Source organism: Myiozetetes cayanensis, unplaced genomic scaffold (assembly GCF_022539395.1).
Source record: "Myiozetetes cayanensis isolate MyiCay16 unplaced genomic scaffold, myiCay2020 scf3, whole genome shotgun sequence".
NCBI lineage: Eukaryota > Metazoa > Chordata > Aves > Passeriformes > Tyrannidae > Myiozetetes > Myiozetetes cayanensis.
This window is the reverse complement of record NW_026087521.1, coordinates 32,585,862-32,612,012: the sequence shown is the minus strand read 5'-3', so window position 1 is coordinate 32,612,012 and position 26,151 is coordinate 32,585,862. Positions and strand designations below refer to the sequence as shown.

At 40.2% G+C, this 26,151-nt stretch overlaps 2 protein-coding genes across 5 annotated transcripts in view; one reads left to right on the top strand and one right to left on the bottom strand.

Moving 5' to 3' along the window:
- Positions 1 to 1,089, bottom strand: part of USP15 (ubiquitin specific peptidase 15) — a 62,675-nt gene extending 61,586 nt beyond the window's left edge. For all 3 annotated transcript variants that reach the window (XR_007629933.1, XM_050323811.1, XM_050323812.1), the window contains exon 1: positions 942 to 1,089. Coding sequence is in view for 2 of the 3 variants with exons in the window: in XM_050323811.1 (XP_050179768.1) it covers positions 942 to 1,030 (89 nt within the window). In the remaining variant the exon portion in view is untranslated. The remainder of the gene's footprint in view (positions 1 to 941) is intronic.
- Positions 1,090 to 13,598: 12,509 nt separating this feature from the next.
- TAFA2 (TAFA chemokine like family member 2) overlaps positions 13,599 to 26,151 on the top strand; it is a 179,104-nt gene continuing 166,551 nt past the window's right edge. The window contains exon 1 of one of the 2 annotated variants that reach the window (XM_050323821.1): positions 13,599 to 14,440. The gene's annotated coding sequence lies outside the window, so the exon portion shown is untranslated. The remainder of the gene's footprint in view (positions 14,441 to 26,151) is intronic. The other variant, XM_050323822.1, reaches the window with a different exon arrangement.

Genomic DNA, 26,151 nt, shown 5'->3' with positions numbered 1-26,151 from the left:
AGTGATGACAGCTGAAATGAGGTGGGCAAGTTCTACTTCTGTGTATTCATAGTTAATTTTCAGTAAGTTAATGCTTCAGTCTTTGTCTTTGGGTGACAGTTTCACACAGGAAAAGATGAAGAGGTTGAGTGGTGGAAAAAGTGTCAGTTCCTTTTTCTTTTTCCCCCTCCTTAAAACAAGTCCCATTTTCTAGCCTCAAAGAACTACAACTGCAGAAGCTCAATTACCAAATACATGCTAGAAAGAGATATTTAACCTAATTCTTATCAGTCGTGGATTATTCTGTTGACAATTTAAATGGTATACTATGAAATATTTTATGACTAAACAGGACATAATACTTTTCAAACATTTATTGTAGAAAAGGTATCATAAAGGTCCGTTTGCACCCTCAGGGGCTCTTTCTTAGGTAGCCAATACGTTCGCAGTCAAAATAAAATTTAAACTTAAGGCTTGTCACAGCCACGGACAGCCTTCAGGGCGCCCCAACCAGGGTACAAATATGATTTCTGACAACTTGAAGGTGACGCCGGGGCCATTTCAGCGCGGATAAGGGAAGAGATGCCTGCCAGTGGAGCTCCTCTCTCCGCACAACCCAAACAAGCCCCCGCGGGCTCCGGCCCCGCTGCTTCCCCTCCCCCGCCGGGCGCTGACCTCGGTGCTTTCCCCGCGGCCGCCGCAGCCCAGCCCGGGCGGAGGCCCCGCCGCGCCCAGGCGGCCGCTCCCCGCCCGACAGGGGCTGCAGGGGCCGAGCGGCGGGGAGCGGGAGGACAGCACTGCCCCCCCGCCTTCTGCCTCCCCTCTCCCGACAGCGGCAGAGCCGCCCCCGGGAACGCGGAGGGCCGAGGGGAAGGAGGTCGGTCCCTCCGCCAGCCAAGCGCCCCGGGGGTGGGGGGCGCCGCCCGCGCCGGTGAGCCAGAGCCTCCCCGCCCGTCCCTCACCAGGTGTCGCCCTTGCGGAGGGCGGTTTTGAGCAGCGCCGCCACGTCCGTGCGCTGTGTCTCCAGGTCCGCCGCGCCGCCCTCCGCCATCTTCTCCCCCCGGCAACGGCGGCAGCAGGGGCAGGGGCGCGCCGCGCTGCATGCTGGGAGTGACGCCGCCGGGAGCTGCCCTCGGCCCCGCCCCGCCCACGGCCCGCGGGGCGGGGCCCGGCGGCGCCCGGGGAGCAGCAGCGCCCCCTGGCGGACGGGAGGTCTCTGGGCCGCCCCCGGCCCCGCCCCCCCAAATCCCCGGCGCCGGAAGGGGCGCGCGCGCCACGCATGCGCAGGGAGGTGTCGCAGATCAGGGTGCGGCATCCACGCACGGGGTTATCTTCTGTGCTGCTGCGCAAATAATAATAATAATAATTGCTGGGCGTTCAAGTACACTGAGTGAATCACATTAGCTTTTCCAGACCTTCGCAGAAACCAGCGGATGATTTGTTGTGCTTTTTTCAGCCTTGAACCGACAGTGCAACCTGTTTTTTGGCATTTCACAAAAAAAAAAAAAAAAATTAAAACAAGGCCATTTACTGCATTGCGTACAGGGTTCTCTCCGTCTTTCTGTTCGCATATAGATTTCAAAAAAGCAGAATAGTGTAGAAATTGTGGACTAGGGTGCTGGTTACAGCTATCTGAAAAGAGAGTTTATTCTTACAGATCTTGTGTAATGCTTGTAATTGTATACCTTGACCCCTTCTTCCACCTAGATGTGACTTAACACTAGAAATGTATCTTAGGCTGCCAGTCAGGTGTTATAAGCTATCAGGCATTATTAGCTAATCAGCATGTGGACTCTAGTCGCATGTATCTGGTACGAACAGCACTAAGAAGTGCTATTTGGATACATACACAGCAAAAAAGAATGGAAGTAAGGCTATTATGCAGCCATGGTAGCCAAAGCTAAGTAAAATAATCAGGATTATCAGTAAAGATGATGATATTGAAATAAAGGCAAACTCGTTTGCGGCTGGAAAGGGAATACGGAAATCATACAGAATATGTAAGTAGAACTCCCAAGAGCTCCGAGGGACTGGTGGTGACACGGATTCTCTAAGAACTGGAATATGAAATTCCAGGAGGAGGGGCAAGCAAGTTAAAGATAAATGTTATGGAGAGCTGTGGATATAATGGCTACATTTAATGAGAGAAAACTGAGCTGGACAACAAGAATATTTCCAGCCACTTGAGGAACAGATTTATGAATTAGAATTTCAGAGTTTGGAAGGAAGAACTGTGACAAGTTCCCGCCACACACACACACCAGGGCTTGACAAATAAGGACAGTGTTTTACACTGCAAAAGTTATCACTGTGCCAAATTTGAATTTGTATAAAAATCATATTTTCATGGAAATTTGGGGCGGCAGTATTTCTGTATCCACCCTGATGGAAAACAGCTTCATTGTTCATCAGTCTGTAGCCTGACCATCAACAGCTTATGTTGCCAAAAGGTTCAGCTGGAGCTACGTGTGCTGCTGCGTTTTGTGTTGCCTATCTGCAGTTATTAGGTGAAAATCTCTTATTCCTGAGTTCAGTCTATTTGAGGCACCTTGTGGTGGCTTGTGGCTTGTGCATCTTTCATAATAGAACAGCATCCTAAGCTTAACTCATATTCTTGGAAAATGCCAGTTAGTGTTAAGTCTGGGTTGTCCTTGGCAGTACAGGAGAAGAGTAAAGATCAAGCTTACCATTACACGGAGAACTTGCACTGGTACAGGGATGTCAGGGTGAGGGTGAGGAGAGTAACCATGTGCTGTGCACGTGTGGAGGGGTTGATGTGAAGGCTTGTACTGGGTTGTGTTATATTTATAGTACATTATTTAAAAAAAACTCACAACAAAACCTACCACCAAAATACCTAAATTGAACTCCAGAAAATTATTAATGTTTATGGACTTTGATTTTGAACAATTTTCATCATCATTCTCAGACTTGTTTACATAAGGAGTAAATTGGCTTATGCTTATCCATATGTGCAATTTCTAGGTGCATCATTAAGAAGTTTTGCTGGCTATGATTCACATAACTGCATTAGTAATTGTACAGTTGTGTTACCAGACTCTGAAATGTCTCTGAATATATCTGTTGAGGACATTTAAAATGTGAAGGTGATAAAATTTAATATTTCAGTAAGGTCAAAGTCTGTTTAGCTACATTCTAAGTTTTCATAGAATTGTCCCATTTCTGTAAAAATAGCTCAAAAGGGATCATGATTATATATTAACATAGATGAATCCACTATAATTCATGCTTCATAAAAATTCTATTTCATTTTTAAAATCTGTTGCTATATTTTTATGATGCAATAAAATCTCAGGTCAGGAAGGATAAGTAACCATTGTAATGCAATAAAAACAGCTCCACAATACAAAGGGATTAATTTAGGGGTGATAATTTAAATAAAAGCTAATAAAATCAAACTAATTTTATGTACATTTTAAGAGATAGACTAATCAAAGCTTAAGATGTGATAGAATAATAAAGCAAAGCTCATTAGTTTGGCACAGTAAAAATACATACAACCAAAAAGAGCTGGAAGAAGCACAAGCTTACATTACGAGAAAAGTGCTGACCATTTGATCTTATTCTTGCAGATCATTGTAGAAATTCAGAGCAACTTCAGCTGGAAGTCACAGGACACTGGTAGAAGGCAAATCTGCTCTTCTCTCACTGTTATTGATACCTGTTTGACAATGCTGGAGGGCTGTGGAAATGATGTAAAAGATGGTGTTTTGTGCTACCTACTCTCTGTTCTGGAAAGAAGGGAGAAAAAAGGAAGAAAAGGTAATCCACTAACATGCAGTCATAGAAACAGGATTTCATCAGGAAAGATTGATGGTCAATTGGACGCATTTCTGTATATTCATAAATTCATAATCTGGTAGAAAAATGAGGAATCATCAGAATACTTAATGGAACATTTAAATTGCCAGTAAAATTTCAGGTGTTTAAGTAATTCTAGCAGGGTTATACTGTGAAATAAATTGCCTCATTAATCTCAATCTGTAATAGATTAAGCTCTCCTTGCATTTTCTTTTGCTAGATTTCCTACAGAGGAAAGCCTTGTGCATTTTGGAGCCCTATCTGATTTCAGCAAAATTTGAGAGGCAGGTAGTGGTCTTAAATCTATTCTATTTCAATAAGAAAATATGCCTGGGAAGAAAGGGGAGAGCCACAGAAAGATGTTTTCAGTATCTCTCTGAAAACCTGTCCCTTGGGATCACCGTTACATAAAAAAAGGTGAAGATTTGAAGTTCCCCACCATAGGAAAAGCTTCAATCAACCATGAGATAAAGTCCATAAAAATGAGACTGCATTAGTTCCAGAGCTTAAAGAACTTGTTATTATTCAATTTGTTTAGCAACTTCAAATTTTAGAGAACTCTTTCTTGCATAGGTCATCTGAAGCTTAACAAGATATTGGATCTTCTGCTTTTTATCTGTATAAGACTATAATGAAAACAAAAATCCGAAGCCAGTGTTCCCTTAATGATTTTCTTTCTGCGTGGTTATGCATATATGTGCCAGGAGAGAAGGAAGGGAGAAGCAAGGGGAAGCATAAAAGCACTGAAATGTCCTTTTCCAGGATTTGTTAAGGCATTGTGTTGCCTGCCGTCTGCCTTCTGACATCTGCTGGCAAAACCTCTCCATTACACTGCTTGCTCTGAATTTTTCAGAAATCCCTCCCCCAGGACTCTACGGGCTTCTCTGACATTTCTGGGTGCTTAATGGCAGTGAAAACCAGGGCAGTTGTGGATAAGGACGTAACTGATGTCTGGCAGGGAGCAACAGATACGCCATGAAGCTTAAAGTGGGAGGAAAACAAAGAAGATTTATGTAGTGGGTTTATCTCTCTCCAGCAGCATTTCTTTGCATTCCTAGGCTATGCCTTCTGTGCAGAGCAGAGGCATCTAAGATAGCTCTGAACTGCCTGGAAAAGCAAATCTTTCCACACCAAGCTCTAAGCACTGAGTCTGCTTTCAGTTTCCAAATCACAGCACACCTTCCTGACTCTGCAGCTACTATGGATGTGTGTCCCCCAACCACAAGTAAAAATGCTAATTTTGCTCATTGTGAATACTGAATTTCAGGGCCAAAAGTGCATACAGATACAACTTGTTCTAAAATACATTCTTAGAAGAAAATTATAAATGATTAAGCATGAGTCAGAATGAAAATGTCAAAATTATTCTTATAATCATACAAGGTATATTCCCAAGAATCTAGGGCTCCCTCACTTGTTTATTGTCCTTACATTATATTTGGGCTGGGTGTCAGAATATAAGACTTACTCGCATCCAAGATCAAGACAAAATGCTTATGTTACATTTACCATGTCCTGTGGCAGAGAAAGAAATGGAAATTTGAACTGACTTGCTATGTGAGGCAATCTGACAGGTGGTGAAGTTCTGCAACTTGGCCAGAAGTGAGACACTCAGTCCCTCAGGGCAAATGTTTGGCAGGATGATGAATGCCAGGCAGTGCATGCATGTGCAGGGAGTCAGGTGGTGTCATTTATGTCCATCCATGAGTGACTGTTAGCATGGGTAACCAGAAACTAATTTCACCTCTGTCAGTGAGAGTGGACTTAGTTGTAACACCAGAGAGAGGCACCATGAAGTCTTCTGAGCAGCATCACAGCATCAGAGTGCTCTGCTATCATGCAATCCAAGCTCTGAAAGGACTGTCTACTAGTCCCTTCAAAGGAATCAGTCAATGAGAGCCACAAAAGCAAAAAAATTCACAGGCACACATCCTATAGCTTTCCTACCATGTGTTTGATGAAGAAGGAAAGCCTTGAGATGGAAGGCAAAGCTAAGTCAGTCAGACTTCCTAGCCTTGCAGATTCTGAGATCTAAGTGGTAGTAATCCTCTTGAGGTACATATAATTTTCAGCCATATTTACACAAGAGAAATAGCTTATATTCAGCCTACTAACTATGTATGTCTGTTGTGTAGTCCATTAGCTACACATTTGTAATCTCATTGGAAGATATAGCAAACCTAAGTAGATAATGTAGCTTTTTATATCTATGGACTGGATTTTTTTATGCTGTATTAATCAGAGGCATTTTCTCATGCTGAATTAATAGCTGATTTTCCTCAGCCAAGATGAAATGCTCTTTTGTTCTTTTTCTCAGGAAAAAAACAAAAGCAAAACCAAAAAGCGCTTCCTCAGGTTCAGGTTATTTTGGAATAAATATGATAATATTCCAAGTAATACTACTTTTTCTGCTCTTGACTCTTGAGAAGCTCTATTTTTGCCTTTACTCACTCTGCAGAAAGATGATACCAAAATATATCTTTTTGTCTTACTATTAAAACATCATAAAATGCAAAGTCTGCAATAACCTTTAGGCCATTTTTAATGTTTTTAATGCACATACACAAGCTTAGCACATTACTGAGTGCAATTTCATTTTTCCTTTCTTTTTTAAAATATAGGTGGTTAAACTTTAGAGGAAGAAAGACTTAAAATCAGAAAGAAACACTGAGGAACAGAACAACTTATTCCTATCTAATTATTTAATGCACCGTACTTTTCACTAAGTGTACTTTCAGAAATTTGGATGATACTGTTTGAAAGAGTGTTTTGTAATTATTTATCACAGATGGAGAGGAAGGCTTAGACAAAAGTTATTAAAAAAGCCCTGCTGTTGAGTCACAAGGTGCAGAAACGACTCCCTTGCTTTCTAAACTCCTCAGAGACAAGCCTAGGTGGGGCTGAATCCCATCTTAGGTTGCATTGTTTGATTCTCTGACCAAATTCTAGGCCATATTGGTGAAGGCCCTCCTGCCACACTATTAAACAGTTTTGTAACTATTAAACAGGTGTGGTATTATTGCTCTGGAAAAAATAACTTGGGTAAGTTCACAGTGACCTTTTTTTTTCCCAGCAAACAACACATCTGACAACCCCCTAATTTATCTCTGACTGGGAGGGAACTGAGTTACTGGGCTAATAAGCTTTGACACCTTTTTTACCAGAATTTGTGATGCCTGTTTTTAAAATGACACTTCACAGATTACAAAATGTATATCATGAGATAATAAATGGCACCATGAATCTCTACAGTGAAGTCTAATCTTTCTTGTAGAGGGGTTCTCAAGTCTGACAACACATTATGCTCAGTAAAGAGGTTTCAGACAAAAATAAGCATGATTTGTTTTGTGAAATCAGCTTACCTACTTACTACTACGGGTCTGCCTAACCTCCTGTTTTCACGAGGACTCCTTTAATACAATTTAATTATGTAAACATCATTTATTCAGGAAAATAACTCAATACATATTTTTGGAAATAATTAAATTTATTTTAAAATTGAATAAAAATTAAGTAAGAAGTTCTGCTTTGTTTCCTATTTTGTCTATAATGCAACCTTTAATGTAAAATTGAAATACAATTAAACTACTTATAAACAAGGATAAAACATTTATTCATTTATTTGTAGTTCTTTGTAGCGTGACTGCAAGAGGATGCTGTATGAGACACAGGAAAATAGGAACTACCATATAGTATCCAACTAAGAAAAATGCGTGCACAAATGACCTCTGTAATACAGTAACCCAAATTTAGGTCAGTTGTGTGTGAGCAATTTTCACCTTGATTTTGTTTGTTTGTTTCTTTGTTTTTCTTTCTGCGGATGCTCAATGTAGCAATTGTTTCTATTTCCTGCTCTGAGTCCCAGAGATGCAGATGGAGGAATACTTAGTTGGCTTTTTAAAGAAAAAAGAAGAAAAAAATGGCTAGTATCTCATCCTGGAATAGTTTGGGGCTTTTCCCAAGCACATGAGTAATATTTATTCTATCTCCAATAAGAAAATGGCACACTAATATTCTTGTCACTTACAATTTTATTGTGCAATAAAGCCCTGTAGACGCTTCCAAATATCTGGCCCATGGACTCTTCCTTTTGGTGTAATACAGCTCAGACCTGTTATTTATGAAATATGTAATTTAGCCAAGTAAATTTCTTGTTAGAAAGAAAATTTAAGACTATATCCAAAAGGTGAGGAGATCTACAGTTGTTTTACTTTTGATCTGAATTCTTCTGGTGTTTGTTTCTTTCTGTTTCACATGGATTTTTCACATGGATTAAAGCCTATATTCAAACAGAAGTTTAGAAGTCATGGCACAAAATACTGCAACACCTAAATTTTTTGTGTGTGCTTCACCTAGAGCAAGATTCAGAAGCTATGCCTAGCAACATAGGGTGTCAAATGCATAAAGAGCCTTATGATGATATATAAATGATCTAAAAAGCTCAGTAGTGACTTGTCAAGAGGTAGCAAATGAGAAATGAGGAGTGCAGGTTTTTAAATCTTTCCCCTTTAGGGAGCTTAGGTGCTTTACGAAGTATTAGGAGGAAGCATCTTTATATTTCAAAATAGCTACAGTTCTCACAGCCTGGGGGATTTTGCTCTTTTTGAAGAAATAGCATCAGATCTGATCATATGATATTCTATTGGGTAAGTCAGACAAACAGCATTCATTCCAGGGTTTCTTTATGAGTTTGGGAGAGTAAAGTATCACCCCTGATAGGGGATGATCAATAAGGACCATCTAAGCAAAGTGGACATATAGTACTCTGTGAAATCATATGCATCTAAATGCCCTGAGGGAGTGAGCTGGTGTCACTGTGAGACTGCTTTCTAACATCTTCAAATGTTCATGATGACAGAAGAAGGTCCCAAATAATCGCAAAATCATAAATATCTCAAATTTAAGTAAGTCAGGAAGGAAGATGTGGGGGACTACAGGTCATTCTGCAGGAAGATTATGGAGAAAATTCTCCTGGAAATAATTTCCGCACACATGAAGGACAAGAAAGTGATGTGGAATAGTCAGTATGGATTTACTAAAGGCAAATTCTGCCTGACCAACATAATTGCCTTCTACAGTGAAATGACTGGCTGTGAGGGGAAGGGGAGAGCTGGGGATCTTGTCTCTAGTTAGGCTTTCAACATAAAATACATATAGTCAAACTGGGCAGATATGGGCTGGCTGGGTAGTTTAAAAATGGGTACAAATTTGTGGAACCACAGTGCTTAAATAGCAGTGGCTGGTCACTAGCGGCATTTCCCCATGTTCAGTACTGGAGCTGATACTGCTTACAGTCCTTGCGTAGCTACAGCCTGGATGATGGTGGCAAACATTCCCAGCAGCTGACACCAAAATGTGGGGAAATATGTGGATACACTGGCGGGCAAGGCTGCTTCTCAGAAAAATCAAAAAAGGTTGGAGAATTGAGCTCACAGAAATCTCACAAAGTTCAACAAAGACAGATGCAAGTCCAGCACCTGGGACAGAATGCAACAGTACAAGCTTGGCACTATCTAGAAACCTCTTTGCAGATGATGCTATTGTTGCATCTGTAGATAAGGTGAACAAATTGAACATGAATCAACATGTGTCCTATAAGTGGTGAAGGCATGACATATGAGAAAACTGAAAACTGTGTTTGTTCAGCCCCATTAAAGAAGGGAAAGAGGAGAAATCGATGTATTCAAGTACATATGGATGGTTACAGGAAAAATGGAGCCAGAGGCTTCTAGGAAGGTCACAGCAAAGGGTTGAGAAGCAAGGGGCACAAAAGGTAGAAGGACAAATTCAGAGAAATTTGTTTGGATGTAAGGAAGGAAATCCTTTCCAATGACGTTGGTCACATGCTGGAAAAGGGGCAGAGAGGGTGATAGGTAGGATGGATCTTTGTTCTTGGAGGTATCTGAAACCACAGGACACAGCTCCGAGCAACCTGTTCTAACTTTGAAGCCAGGCCACCTATGACTGAGATTTGGATCGTCAGTCCAACCAGATTTCCAGGGATACCTTCAACCCATTTTTTCCCTGATTCCCAGCTTTTTCTCTTCTTCAGTGAAAGCAACAAAGTCTTGCTCCCAAAATGACATTGAGTATACATATATCTGAGGTTTGTTTTGTTGTTGTTTTGTTTTGTTTTCATTCTGGAAGACGGCATTACTCTGTAACCAACATGTATATTAGCATGCATAAGCAATCCATCTCATTTATCTTAGGAGAATGGTTTTAAATGGTTAAAAACAAACAAAACAATATATTGTTTATCTGCATCACTTACGTGTTGTAGAAAAGAAAGTGTGGTTATTTCTGTTAGGTTTTTTGCAGTCAATTTTTCCATTTTATGTGGAAACTTTGAAAGATCAATGATGATTCCAGTATGCTAGTTAAAACCCCCTTTTCTTTCAAAATCCAATAACCAGCATGATTTTAGTAAATGCCTGTGTTAGACTTATTAAAGAACCCCAGAATAAGTTTTGCTAAGTTTGCCTTTTCATTTTCATCTGCTTTTCAGGAGTCTATTGTTTTTGTATGCGAATATCTGGAATGTACTTAAATTTGGTGGACTTGTGATAAAAACATAATTGTGTGACTATGTATCTGTACGCACATGGTAAAGGGAACTTTTAGACACTGTTGGATTGTCTCAGCTCACAGTGTCAGGACGATAACCATAATAATTTATATCACCTGGCTTTTGAGATCCTTGCTTCCTCTTCCCCAGCTTTAGAGGATGGCAATAAAGGAAAGCTGTGGGATTTTGCTGCATATCAGGCTCTGGTCACTGTATCTCCTTACAATGAGGTATTCCTCATGAGAGCTGTGGTCTGGGCTTGTGATTATTTTAGTACCTGAAGTTCAGTATTAACAGAGTTAGAAAACCCAATTAATACCTAATATTTAGGAACAAAAAGAGAAACCAAGAACCTAACAGTTAAACTGAAAAACAGTGCCACAACCGGCACTTTTTAGTTTAGGTTAGTAGCATGGTGAATGGTGGGAGGGGAGGATCTCTTGGGAAAGATAAAGGAGTAAAATTGTTGTTAGACATTAATAAACTCATCAGTTCTTAGAGACAAAATCCATACATGGCTACCAGATATAAATTTTCCTTTATTCAGCTGCTTGGAACATGCATGCCTCTGAGTAAAATTGCTGTTAAAAAATATACATATCAGATCCACATATATACAACTAGTCAGAAACAAGTTTTTATTTTCATGATTTTTATGCTGTGCTGTATACATTCAAATGGGAATGCTAAAGTTACTCCAAACACTACATCTGTTCCAAGTGCCAATGCCCATTTTCATGTTTTATGCTTGTCTTTTAATACGTGGAAGAACCCTACAAATTGATGAAAAGTAAGAAATAGTGACACTAACTCAAAACAAACAAACAAACAAGCTGAAGGAATAAAGACAGAACATTAATGTAATAATTGTGTTTTGTAACTGTATTGTGTTTTAAGGCCACAGTATTCAGCTGGGGATTTTCTAGTCAGAAAGATATAAATACAGGTCGTGAAGGGCAAAGACTGCCAATCTGGTGTTCCCAGAAAATGGTAAATTTATCATGTGCAGCATGTACAAATGCATTTTTGGAGATGAGTCAGACTTACCAAGTAAGCATCTGTAACACCATCTGCACTGTATAGGTGCACAGCTCATTTCAGTTCTTCCCAGGAGTGTCTTTTGGGACACAGTTTCATGTGCATAGTGTCACACAACCTGTGTGTGAGTATGTGAGTACTGCAGATTTGTTCAGATTTTCAGATGTTGTGCAAAGAGATCTGGAACAACTGCTCATGTGCAGCAGCATCATGTCATAAATAATGACCACATTTTTCAAGATTTGCACAGACAAAATTCCTGAGTTTAAAACCAGGTCAGTGTACCTCTTGCTTTGTCTGCTGCTTTTTCTTTTGTTGTTTGCATGGGACTTGTTTGTTTTAATTGGGTGATTCTATGCCTTCAGATGTGTTTGCCAAATTTCTGTAACAGCAGGACACCAACATGAAACTAGCAAGTATCCTCTGGTCTTATGCAGTCAGCTTGAGTGTAATGATACATGCAGGTAGAATAGTGCTCCTATAATGACAAGGTGTTTGCTATGTCCAAGGTGCAACAGCTGCTGTAGTTGCATTTTACTTGCTGTAGTTGCGTTTTCAGTGTGCTTTCAATGCTTTTAATCCAGTAACTATACCTGTGGTCCTACACTGACACAAGAAACAGGAAAGACTACCCATTCCACTAGGTATTCTGATCATTTTGCATTGGTGGGACAGAGGCATCCAACCCCTGTGGATCCACATTAGTTTGGGTCTGCCTCATGTCCTGAAATTATGTTGCTAATCGCAGCACGATCTTGGTTGTTTCAGTTCCCTCTACATCATTTTTAGCTGTCCCCAAATCTAGAAACACAGGTACCAACTAGGGAAATCATGATGTTATTGTATCAGCTTCCAATGAATGAGATAGGACCACATTTGTCTTTACGACCAGCAGCTTTTTAATTTGGCTGCAGTCAGCATTCAGGCATGTATGTGTGCTGCAGTGCTTTCTGCAACAGCGATTGTGACAGCTGCAGACCAGACTACTTTTAACTTTCCCTTTCCATACCAGCCTCTTTGTATTTCATCCTTCAGCTGCATCACTCTGTGCAGGGTAGTCAACATTAAGCCTTCATTTTGCCCTTTTTTTTTTTTTTTTTTTTTTTCTGGCTGTATAGACTTTTAGGTCTGTATCTGCTTTGAAAAAAAAAATTCAAACATTCTACAGATGCTTACTTATAGAAAAACTGTAGCATGAACAATAGTAAGAGGAGAACTGTTTCACTTCCCTCTTCTGTTTCTCACAAAGTTGACTATGAACATTATGTAAGATGTGGTAACAGTTAAAGACTCACCAAAAGGTCTTTTGTTAAAACTGGCTATTATATTAGCTGGTAGAATTAAAAATACACAACAGACAATCAGGTATATCAATATGTCTCAATGCTGCATGCATCCATCCCCATTTAACTTAGTAGTGAACCAGAATTATAGGAGAAAACTAAGATTTTGACCCTGTCTGATACTACTTTAAGGAACTACTTTCTCACCTTCTTTGGCTCTCTCCCCTCCACTTCTCTTTGACTGGCACAAAACGAAGCAAGATAAATTAAGAAACTGTGTTTTTACTTATCCTTACCCAGAAACATTTCCCTATGTTAATCAATAGCCGTGGCAGACGACTGCGAACCGGCACTCGTTTTTAAGCTGGTCTTTAAAATTCGTCTTCTTATAAGAGACCCATACTATCTTCTCTCACTACCTCCCGAGTGCAGGTGCACAGACCAAGCCCGCTCCCCCACCGCTCCGGGAAGGGGGGCTCGGCTGAGTCCGCGGCTCTCCCGCCGCCGGAGCTGCCGTGCGTGACTCCCTTCTCCCTCTGGAGGGAGACACAGTCCAGCTTTTTGTCTGCCGCCGGCGTCACCGCAATCCTCCTGCCGCTGCCCCTGTTCCAGCCGCCGCGGCTCTCTCCCCCGGCACAGCTGCCCGGCCCGGCCCGGCGCCCCCTCCCCGCCCCGCCTTCCGCTGCAGTGACACAGGGGGCCCGGGGCGGCGGCAGGGCCGCCGGGGGGGCGCGGGCATCTCCCCCTCCCTGGCCACGTACGCCTGTGCGGAAACTTGGCACCGCCAGCCCGCCGCTCGGAGGGGACGGGAGGGACGGGAGAGCGGCGCCTCGGGGCAGGCGGGGGACGCGGGGGGGTGGGCGCTGCCGACAAAACTCCGCTCCTCGGTTACACAGAGCGGTGGCCACGGGGACCTAGTGCCTCGTAAAGGGCTAGGGAGGAGAGCACCGAGTGGCCGGATAAATACGGGGGAGGAGAGGGGCGTCTCCCCCTCTTCCCACCCCTCCCATCTCCCCCGCCGCGCAGGGCGCGCTTGGAGCTCCCTCTGCTTGTTCGGGCGCCCGGAGCGGCTCCGCGCCCTGGTGCGGTGAGCGCAGGCTGGGCACAGGAGGCTGCTGCTGAAGGTGAAGCTCTCGCTCTCCAAGTACTTTTCCCAAGAGGGAGAAGGAGGCTGCAGGAGGGGGAAGTCGTGCTGTGTGTGGACCGCAACACCAATCAGAGATGCTCTAACGGAGGAACTGCTGCAGGACGCGCCGGCTTCTCCTCCTTCCTATGCCGGTGGGGCTCAATCGGGACCGCGCGCAGCTGGCGAAGGAGCCAGAGGCACACCGGGCTGCAGGACTTCCTCATCCTCCACTTTTTGAATAGCTCAACCATACTTCGTCCTCTTTTATTTTTTATTTTTAATTTTTTTTATATATACTCTGAAATCGCGCACGAGAAACACTTCAAGTCTTCCCTCTCTTGTCAGTTCCTTCACCCTTCCTCTAGCATCTCTTAGCCAGATTTCTGGTGTATTGCCGGGGGGGGAGGTGGGGGTAGACCCGGGCCCCGCGGACGGCCGCTGCCCCAGCCCGGCCGAGCCGAGGGGAGCGGAGCCGAGCGGAGCAGGCACGGTGCCGCTCCGTGCCCCCGGGCGCTGGCGGGGCGCGGGGCGTGTGCCGGAGATGCCCGAGTGGTAAAGCTGGAGCTCCCCCCGGACTGGAGGCGGCCGATCATTAGGCATTTCTAGCAAGAATCGGGACAGCAGGTAGGTGAGCGGAGCGCTCCGGGGGCGTGTATCTGGCCGAGCTCTGGTGGGGACGCTGGGACGTCGCCTCCGCGGTTGGTGGAGACCCCGCGGGGCTTCGGGCGCCAGCGGCCGCGGGGGGCCGGGCGTGGGGTATGCGGGGGGGGTCTGCTGCGGAGGTGCGTCCTGCAGGTGCCCTAAAGTTGGAGAAAGCCGGGAGTGAGGAGGAGCTGCTTTGCCGTCCTTCTGCTGGGCGCCTAGGACAGCCAGCTACAGCCTTGCGCCGGGCGATACTCATGGCTTTTGTTTTCCTTTCTCATTTTCTTTGATTTTATTCAAAAGAACAGTTCAGCAGAGCCTGAGGGGGGGGGGATGTTGGCAGATGGAGCAGGGGAACTCTTCCATTTTTCAACTTTTATAGGAAGGGTGGCCGCTAACTCGCAGGACCTTCGGGGACTTGGGGGTGGTTACTCTGCCCGGACGCCTTACAGGCCGCCTTCAGAGAGCGGCTGAAAGAGCGAGGAGTACCTTTATGAATCGTCTAGAAAAAAAAAAAAAAAAAGAAGCTATAAAGAGACAATCTATGGCTTCGTTTCTTTCTGCCTGTAGTGCTCCCCGACTTGTGGATAGCGTATCTTGTCTCTCCACGCTGCTTTCTTTGCATTTCAGTGGACTTATTTACCAACTAATATGTTTCAGGTTCTATACACCACAATGAGAGGGGCTTTTCCCTTATTCCTTCCAATTTATAGCTTTGCAAGAGAAAGTTTGAAAATAACTTGCTTTGTTCCTATGGAGCCGGAGGATTGGACACCAGGTTATTAATGCAAAGAATAAAGACCAAGAGCTTGCACTGCCCTATTAGGAGTTTCCATGCATGGCTCTTCTGTATGTTTCTTACCGGGAGTTAAAATCATTGTTTAAAGGATTTTAAAATGTATATGTAGTTACAGTTCCCTCTTTCCAGCTTTTGCTTAGAGATGATTAGTATTTTCTTTTAAAGCACTAAGTACTTCACTTCTACCAACCTTCCTCCTCCCCCCAGTAGACACTTGCTCAGTATTTACAGAATCGTGCTTCGACTCCTACAGAATTGTCAATTTAAATAATAAACATACTCAACCCCTATCTCTGAAAACCCTGTAAAGCATTCGGGGTCATAGGGTCTTCGCACCACAGTGGATACATTTAAATTGGTATTGACTAAATGATAATTGTTATCTGGTTTCTGTGTCTTACCAACTAGTTTCAGATTTTAGCATTCAGCCTACTATATATTTAACACTTTAGAGCTACTTATGGGCTAATTGAAGTCAAATTGATAAATTAAGATTCTTTTCTGTAGTGTACGACAAACACTAGAAAAATAGTAGTTCAATGGTACTAGGAGTATAGCTTAGCTGAAGTTGGGAAAGATCATACTAAGGTATTTTTATCAGAGGTGGCAAAGGTTACAGGTTTCATTATGCTTTTTCACAGTAATTGTGCAGTCATCTCGTACTGATGCCTAAATTGTTTTGTAAGTGTATAATGAACAGTAGTAATTAATATAAATTTAATTGTTAATTTTTTATTTCAGAGAGCTGATACTGCAGTATTGGAAATCATGTGGTTTTTGTTTCATGTAGTTCCACTTTCCAAAACTACAGTACTGTTATTCTTATAAATATTCTTATAAATATAAACTACCTAAGTGCCATAATTTCAGTGGAAGGCTTTGCTCAGTTAGTTGATAGCAAATCAGATTTATTCTTCACTGGTTCCACATTGGTTTTTTGTACATAGTGGGCTTTCAAAATTGTGGTATTAATTTTAGATATACTGCTGATAGTGGGTGACTTTGAGATAAAATCCTATCTTACTGTTTTAATCAGAGAATGACAACTAATCTGGCAGTTTCTTTTATTGTACTGGACACATGGGATAACCTTTTTACCTGGCTCTTCTTATGATCCAAGGGATCTCAGATTTATGTGTAGATGCTTGTAATGCACTTGATAGTTCTGGTGGGGAATGCATGAAAAACTTGTTCTGAATGGATGTAAATAGACGTGTGTACAGACAGATATTGGAGATTGTTTTACTGGCAGGTTGCAAAGTGATGATTCATTGAACTCTCTCTAGGTTTACATAAAGCAAATAATACTTTACATTGAATTGTGGTGGCAGAGAAAAATGTAGCAACCAAGAAGTTTCATAATTTCATTACAGGTGATGACAGACTCGATAAAAGACATCTTTACAAATGCAGGCAGTATGTATTTGGTAAGCAAAATATAACCATGGAGTTTTTGAGATCTGAGCATCTTCACACTTAAATTTATTGCTGTGTTGTTACTTACCAACCAATATTAAGCCTAAATATTGTACTAGAAAGATGCTGCATTTATTATGTTGTATGTTTTACTTACTATAAATAAGTAATGCAACAGTGCTAACTAGTTATCAGACTAAAGGAAATCACTGACTTTGGAAGACAGAAAATCATATTCATCTATACACAGAAATGTGATCACCATCTTGAAAAATTGTTCTGGACACAACTATCAGTGAGCAAGCAGTTCTATTTCCCTGTTTTAACTTCTGCTGGATTTTATTAGAAATGCTTCATTAAGTCACATTATTCTACAGCTGTTTGTTCACTGAAAATTAAAATAAAAATTCGGAAATTTATCCAGCAAAGCAGTAATATTTTCTTTGTTAAGTACTGAAAGTTCAAATAATAATAAAAAAATCCTTTGGCATCAGTGTGCCAGAAGCACTGAGTACATCCTATTTTAGTGATAAATGGATGGCATTTACAGATGCAATTCATCAGTGTATTTGTTAGTCAAACGTCATCAAACAAAGAAGATGAATTACAGCAAACAAAGTCTGCATGGTAGTACAGAGGGTAAAGCAAGGGAAGACCCTACAAATCTAATTAATTATTGTTCAGTCTCATATTTACAGTCTATATTTAAACATCTTATTTAAATGTCTTTCATCGTTTTTCTCCTGCAGCTCCAGGTAATTCAGGTAACAATAGCTTTTCACTGGAAAATGCATTTTTCATTTGCCTTTTGAAATGCTGACTTTTAAAACCATTGAGGCAAAAGTTGTGTTAGGATGAATATAGTAGGCGGGTCCTATGCCAGAAGAACTGAATACTGACCTGTCCCTGTTTGTGACCATTTTTATATGTTAAGAGGGGCATCCCCAACTGATGTAGGCTTTCATTGCTCCCTAGGAGTAGTTGAAGCTCTGACATTTTAAACCAGCTGGAGTATTTGCTCCATTATCTTTAGATCACTGAATTTAAGAGTGAGCTTTAAAAGGGTTTTGCTTGCCTTTTTTTTTTTTTTTTTTTCCCCTTTTCCATGAGAAAACATTTGCATGGTATATTGAGCTTCACAGAATCCATTGTAAGTGCACACTTTCACGTTTGAAATACTTTTTAAAAACACAAGCTCACTCTGGGAGGTATTTCGATAGGAAATGTAGCCCTGTGATTTGGTTTTGTAAGCTGTTAATATTTACTTTAAAACACTTCTCATGACTCGATTCAGGTGTCTAAAGCTCATCAGGCATAGGAGTGAATGTGAAAACTTCATTAGTAATGTTGTTCATTTTTCCTGGTGACAGCTACAGAGCTATCTCCTTTTGCTTTTGGTAGAACTTGGGAAGATAGTAGATTTTGTGCTTTGCCTCTTTATGCACCCTTGCCAGCCACTTGTTTGCCATATGTAGTGAGTTCCTTATCAAAAGAGAAGACAAAATAATAATGTCCACCAGATGTACTTTTTCATACTACTAGTGCAGAGCAGTCACATTTTTAAGATAAACAATGGAAGGCGTTTTTATATAGCTTCTTTCATGCCATATGTTTTGAAAAACACTTTGGAGAGAGAAGAGAGAAAATAAAGATATTGTGCTTTACAGTACTGGTTATGGCAGGACATTACATCCTTGGCTTTTTTCAGTGACTTCATCTCATTTTATCTTTCTTAGCTTTTCCATTTGTTTGGATATGTCAGTACAGTGATTTCTAGAATGCACTGTAGCTGTAGCTGTTGCTTGAAGTAGCACTATAAAAAGCTTTGTATGGATTTGATTCTTAGTCCTTAAATAAACACTTACAGGAGTAGCTCCTGTATCCTTTGTGGTATGGAAGAACTGTTTATATAATTGCATGGGTAAAAAGTTGGAAAATTTTTTTTTTTCCTCCAAAGCTTATCAAACCTCATAATCTGTGCTATGTTAATAGCTTGCATTTTCTAGTTGCCTCACTTCACATCTTGCTGATCTTGTAATATGAAACTTGAACACAGGTCTCTCGGTACCAGGACAGCATTGTATACAGCTGCCTCAACTGTGAGCATCCCTTTAACAATGCCAAGGGGAGAGCCACAGTGCAGGGTGGTACACAGGTGAAAGCACACATAGCTTTTTTTTTTTGACTCCTGGGTATATCTTCTATGCCTATATCATGAATTTGAGTAACGCTGCAAAAGGTGCTTTAGATTGACAAACTTCACAAGTAAATAAATGAACAATCACAGTTCAACAAACCCAACTGGCTGTATAAATAGCAAAATATTAAGAAATGCAACAGTAAGTATCAAAGTATTTTAAAGTATTTAAGTATCAAGTATTTTAAAATAGATAACCAAATTTTTATCCTTGGTTGTATGATGGCCTCTCTCTCTTTGAAATATTTATGGCCGCCTCTGTGCTATATAAGATTCAGTATTTGAAGATGAGATATTGAACTAGATGGACCACTGGCTTGATCCAATAAAGCAATTTCCTTGTTGAAACACAAGGAACTGGTATTGCAGTACTGTGTATTTTAAATGCCTTACTAGAACCAAACTGCAATTACTTGGTTTTGCTTTATTTTTTCACTTTTAAAAGCAGTATATAATACATTTCTAAAATAAAGCTGTCAGTAACATGCAGTCTCACACCAACTCTTTTAGAGACAGGAGCACAGACCTGACAAGTCTCTCACACTTGCAGTGATACTCTTATGTTGGATTTCTACTCCCTCACTGTGGTTTCTGCATCACATATTGATAAGGCAGAACTGTGGCTTCTGGTCCATCTCACCACAAACCAGTTGGCTACGCAGCATGTGCCCCTCGTCTCATCTGTGTCTGACATGCTGTGTCATGGATGGGGTAGAGGGTGTGGTTCAGCCCTTGGATCACCAAGTGGATTTTCTTGCTCATCTGAGCATCTGTATGCAGAACAGTCTTCCTGGTTACAGGCACTCCCTGCCTTCTCCTTCACATGTGAAACTGCATGTATGACAGAACCCGAAGTCTCTGATATGCAGTCTTGGGATAAGTGCTGCCTTCTGCCTCGTGACTGTGCGTTTGGGAGAGCTGTGAGCACTCTCTTGAAACTAGGTACCCTAGATCCCCTTTCAGTTGAGATTTTTCAGTGTTTGTTCCTGTTTAAGACACCTGTTTTGCCTTTCAAGTTTTAGAAGATAATCATAATTTGTTTCTGGCTGTTGTGTTATTGCACTTAATGGTACTGCAAAGTCAAACAGAAAGGCTTGGTGGCTCTGAGGAAAGATAATAGCTGTCTGTGCTATTTGAGTGTTGTAAACTGTTTGAAATTTGGATCTTTTTGTTTGTCTTTTGTCTAGGATGAGTTAGTAGTCTTAGTTTGGTTTGTACTGTAGAAGTGTCCAAGTCACAAAAGTCACCACTAGCAAAAAGTAGAGTGTGCACAGAGAGACAAAACCTGAGATCTGATCATGCAAGGCATTTCAGCTGTGTGTGGCTTCAGTTGGACTAATCAAATTAATTATGTGCTAATAGTCTTTTTTGAATCAAGCTAGAATATATGGCTAACTACTTAGAGTGATCTGTGTTATAAGGCGTGTAGGTGGGATGCTGTTGTGACACCCATCTTTGTGTCTGTATTCTGGGTATAATTTTAAGACTTGAGCTTTATTTCAGTGGTTTGTCAGTCCTACACCTTTTATAAACATTCAATCCCCTTATATTCAGAAAAGAGACTATGTAACAGCAAGTAAATTTCAGAAAGATGCTACAGGTAACTACTCTGTATTATAGTGTTAGAGACTGCAGTTACAATAATGCAAATTTTCAAATGTGATTTTATTGGTGTGGCACTAAAGTAAAATATTACTTTCTGGCCAAGTATATCAGGCTATGGTATTCATGCAAGAAATGAAGTCATGTTTAGAGCTTAATTGCGGAAAAAAGATTTGTTTCAGCACCATCTCAAGAGAAGAATACCCTCTCTGGACTGTGTTACCTGTGCAAAGTTAGCATCCAAATGTATTGTAACAAAGAAGCTATTACTAAATAAGCTGGGAAGTTTTATCTGGAGGTCTGGTAACAGCAGCAAATACAGAGAGAGAAGTTCTGTTTTATAAGCTTACTGGAATCAAGACAGAAATATTGTATTTATATGCTAACATAACATACCATAAATTCAGATACAATATTATCAGTGAATACACTCACACTGCTCATTATTAATGATCCTGCTTTTTTCTGTTCAGTCTAGAGATTCATGAGGGATAAACCTTGCATTGGAATTAAGGCAATACTTAAAACACATTAAAGCCAAAGTGTCCAAATCTTCATAATCAAAGCATTACACTGGTATTTGTGCAGTGGGTGTTCAAAGAAAGATATGACTACGAACCCTGGTTGAATTTCTGATTAAGGGAATGTTGATTCCCCCTCCCCTCCCAATGCAGATTAATTTTCCTTTATTTAAATGAGATTTTATTATTCTGTTTAGAAACATTATCTGTGATTCTGAGCCCATGTCTTACAGTTCTTTGTACATTACTTTGTGCCTTTACATGAACCTTTACACTGTAAGACATTTTAGGTGGCTTTAGCCCTTCTGTTTGTGCAGGCTGGTGTGGCATGCACCTGTTTGTGCCCATGCAAATGCATAACTGCCTTCTCACGTTCTGATCATGTCTGCATCTACTTGTGTAACTGTTGGGGTCACTACATTTGGAAAAGGTACTAGGAGAAAGTTTAAACATAGCTGCAGGAATACTCCAAGTCTCTTTAATATGACATCTTGTTCCCATTCCCACTTTAAAAATTGAACACCCAGTAATGACACTCATATTCTCCCCTTCCTCAGCATGCTCTCAGCTGCTCATAACCTAACTTTTTCTCCTCTATCTCTCTTTGCCCTTCCTTTTCTCTTCACTGTTCACCTCATCTGCATTGGTGTCATATGATCTTTCCGAATGTCAAGCAAATGCAGACTGCAGTCAGCATTACCGAATTGCTTTCCTGCCAGAAAAGTCTCTTTTCGTGTACATGACCCATCATCTCACAGTTAACTGCAAGTAATTCTGATTCCCAAATTTACAATGTATTTCCTTTTTAATGAGCTATTAGACATTATACACTTTTTAACTTCATCTTTTCTGACTAAATGCAGTTTCTCCTGATAATTATAGCTTTGGAAAGAAACAATTAATTTAAAACCAATTCTGTAACAGAAGTGGCATTATTTAGATAGCATTCCTCCATATCCATGTTCTAGGGATTATCTCCTTAGGATATATTTATATTTGGAAATTCCTGGAGACCTCTCTATGAGCCCAACAGCCACCATGGTGTCATCAATAATATAGACAAGGCTACTGATAAGCTGTTTTAATAAAACACAAAAGGAAAATAGATAGATGAATGGATGTAGTGGTTAGTTTTTGCTTTGTCTAATGAAAAAAGATTAGTTTATATACTTTCTTCACACCAGAGAATGCTGTGAGTGAACTTAAATTAAGCACAAACACAAATAATATTCCATATATATTGCATAGATTTGGACATTTTGGAATTGTATTCTTTTGGTAATGATAATATTACATTTGTTAGAATAATTCTTCAAATTCAGTGTTGTTTAATAAAAAGTTTACAAAAACTGCAGATGACTCAGTAACAATGAATGAGTTCATTCAACTTTTGTGGCTCACTGGTTCCATTACATCTGTATATTTATTAAATCTAACGATATCTGCTAGTGCAGGCTATGCCATCCTGGTTTTGTCACTGCACTTAATGACATCTAGTTAGTGGATACAAACTAAATGTATATGCAACCTGCCAAATGCTTACCTTGTGCTAAATCTGTATAAGCTTTACATGAATTCTAATATTTTTGTTTTTCCTCTGCTAGTTAGAGTTCCACTTTAGCAAAATATGGAAATGATTAACAGAAGGGAACCTTATCCATGACTCTGTGATGAAAGTTGGTTGAAATGTACGTTTAAAAAAGTTTTTATCTTTCAGGTTGAACCTTATGTTCCAGCTGCAGTAAAAGTGTCTAACAGACACTCTTTATTGGTTGCGAGTGTGAGCTCATACCTCATTCTCACAGTTACTTTGTGGGAACAATATTGAAAACATTCCTGGGAGAAAATGTCCTTTCTCTGAATCAGTAGGTGTTAAATGCAGATTCAAAATGAGTGCAAGATACATATGACTGAAAAATGTGCTGAGAAACTTAGGTACTATGCAGGATCCTTGTCACCTTAGTAGTTGAAGGGTGTGATGGGTATCCTCTACTCTGTTGGATACTGTAAGTTCACACCTTATGCACCTCTGTAGCCCTGTTTGAGTAAATAGCTAAGTATGCAGGTGACTAAGTCATCAAGCAGATAACTTTACTTCCCTCCTTTCTCTTGAAGCCGGAACTTTTTGGTTCATCACTGCTTCAGTTCAGTTGCAATCTTTTCTGATTTCTCAGCATAGCAATATGACAGGCCTAGTTCTGTCAGCTGAAATAATAAAATATTTCTCACTAGTGAATGATTCAGGTAATTCAAAGCTAGATTTTAAAAGCAAAACATTTTTTACTCTCTCAAACTTCCTACCCATTAAAAAGAGAGATAAAATAGAAGTCTGTGTATACCCAGTCCTACCTAAACTTTGATGTTTTATTGCAGAAAGCAAGAAGCTATGACTTAATGCTATGTCTGCAGCTATTCTGAGTTGCATATTTCCGTCTCTGTGTCTTTCTTTCAGTGTCTTAAACAATTGTTGGTAATTCATGGCCTCCTTCCTGGAGAGATGATTTATAGCTGTCTGGTTCTTTTAATTTCTGTATGTATTCTAGTCTTGACCAGAAGATATGTAGAAAAGAAAGCACCTGAAAAGAACATTTTTCCATTTACTAGCCAAGCCATTATGTCTTTAAGTTACTGTCCCTTCACAGACTTATTTATTCTTTTTTTTATTTACAACTGGTTCTTCCCCTTGCGTATAAAATACATTTACATCCCCATAAGTATAACAATCCTTAAACCAGTATGAACCAATTGTATATGAGTAGGTATGTGACAGTCAGAAAATTAGTGTACATCAATCTACATTATCAACAGAAACCATGAGATAAATACACATAATTTTTCTGTGTATACAATATATTCCTGGTTCAGTAGTGGGTTGTGAAGTTCACATCCACAGTGATGATCATCACAGCCATGCCACATTGTAAAGGCTTAATGGTACAGCTTTCTCTGTATTACCATAACTTTTGGGTTGTTGTTTGTTGGCTAATCAACAATTTTTCAGTTGGTCATTGCCAAAGGATGAGTCAGAGCTAGCATAATGATTTCAGGTATTAGACTACAGGAAGTTCTGGAGGTAGAGGGTATGGATGTTGGAACTCTGTATGTAATGATCTGTTGGCTCTCACAGTGTGATTGTTTCAGGTAGATGCTATTGTTTGAAAATCCTTGTTCTCTTTGGTTTCTTTCCCTTCAGATCAGGAGAATTCTTGAACTTAATTCATTGTCCATGAGGTAAGTGATTGGAGCCCATTGGAAAAAGAAATAGCATAGTGGACAGTTTCTCTGTTTTGTTTTTATCAGCTGTTGCTGAGCTTCTCCAGTGACTGTGGTCTTGATAAAGACTTTACGTTTTTATCCATTATATCTCTTTTGTGAAGAACAGAAGTTTTTCTGTTAAGGAGCTTCAACAGTGGCTGGAGTCAGAAACAAGTGGGACTAGAATCTAATAGAAGAAGGAAATGAAAATGTTGGAAAAGTACTGCTTTGTACTTTGACATGCTTTGTCATATTCTTTCTGTTGGCTCACAGCAGCCAGTGTTTCACATAACACTTTATGGGAGGACTTATATAATGCTAATTTTGTAGAGACATTGAATAGTTGTTTCCATTTCGGAGGAAAGAACTGTACCTGGCCTCTGCCTTCTGTTCTATTTTTATTTTATGCTCTTTTCACATTTTTGGACAACACTTCATTAGTGTTTTGCAGAAATATCTAACCATACACTGGAGAAAAGCATGTCTGCCTATGACTTTCTATGGCAGCCTGGTTTGTAAGGCCTTTTTATTTTTAACTAGTGTAAATACTTTCTAGCATTGAAGAAAACAAAGCTATAATTGGGGAAGGGAAGACTAATGAAGAGAATGTGCATGTCCTTCCTTTTAATTTAAACAATATTTAACTTAGGCTTCTGTCCAAGAAATATTTTCTTTGAAAAACTAAACCAAATCTGTTGTTACAGAATTATGGCATATTTTGAGTTGGAAGGGACCCACAAGGATCATTGAGTCCAATTCACAACTCTTAAGTGAAAGGCACATAAAGGGGTTGAACCCACAGCCTTGACATTATTTTCACCATGCTCTAACCAACTGAGCTATTGGCAGCTTTGGATTCTTTGGTTTAGATTTTTTTAAATAGATTATTTTTCTTTTTTTAAAATTATGTTTGATTAGTAACTACATACTAACAATTAGGAACTTCTATATACTTATAAATACAATCTTCTATAAAAATTGGATCTCTGAGTTAAATGCCCCTCACCCCAATGAATAGTAATGCCAGCTACATTAAGTATCATGTAATAAGAGGGTACAACTCCTTGGTTTTCTTTTTACCAGCATTACAATTTATAGTAGTAATTTTCTGTGAGAGTTTTAATTTGTCAGTTAAATTTGCAGTGAGCTTGTCATGAATCCTGAACTAGGTTTAATTTTTTCCTTTTTTTGCTATTTGAGGGCAGTTCCTCATATCTCTTGAGTGCTTTCAAGACTCTAGCACTTTTTCTGTCTTTGAGCATAGCCATCATTTTGCCATTCCAGAATACACACTGACCTTCACCACCAGATTTTCTTGGTAGGTCTAACTGATTTGTGTCCAGATTTGAATAAAACAGGCAGAATCCAAAGTTATTTTTAATATTAAGAATCAAGTATAGTAAAATATAAAATGGATTTTAAAACACAGCCTGTCCTTTCTATATTACTCTTCAGCTTATCTCTTGCATTTGGTAGCCCAGGTTGATTTGACTTCAGCAGTTGGTCACAGATCTAACATCATAGCTTTTTCAGATAAAGCTGAAGGACTAGAGCAACAGGCACCACAATCGTTAACGTTGGTTATTAAAATAGCATCATATCCCTTCATGGTTAACTCCAAGTGTTCAGTTTCTCTTCCAGTCTTTAATACTATAAAGCTTTCAGACTGAGCACTACCTACCTCCTTTTTAATTTCAGTCTCAGAGGTGATGAAGGAGGTTTAAAACCTGCTCAGATGGCCTAGATCTGTCAGAGAAAAGAGAGTCAAACCCTTCACATAACTGTTGCAGATACTCTGAAATTCACTTTGTGAATCTCATATAATAAAAGCTCTTTGGGTGGCTGATTTTGATTGAAAAGGTGAAGGTGGAGCCACCTGTCAGCATTTTCAGCACTAATAAAA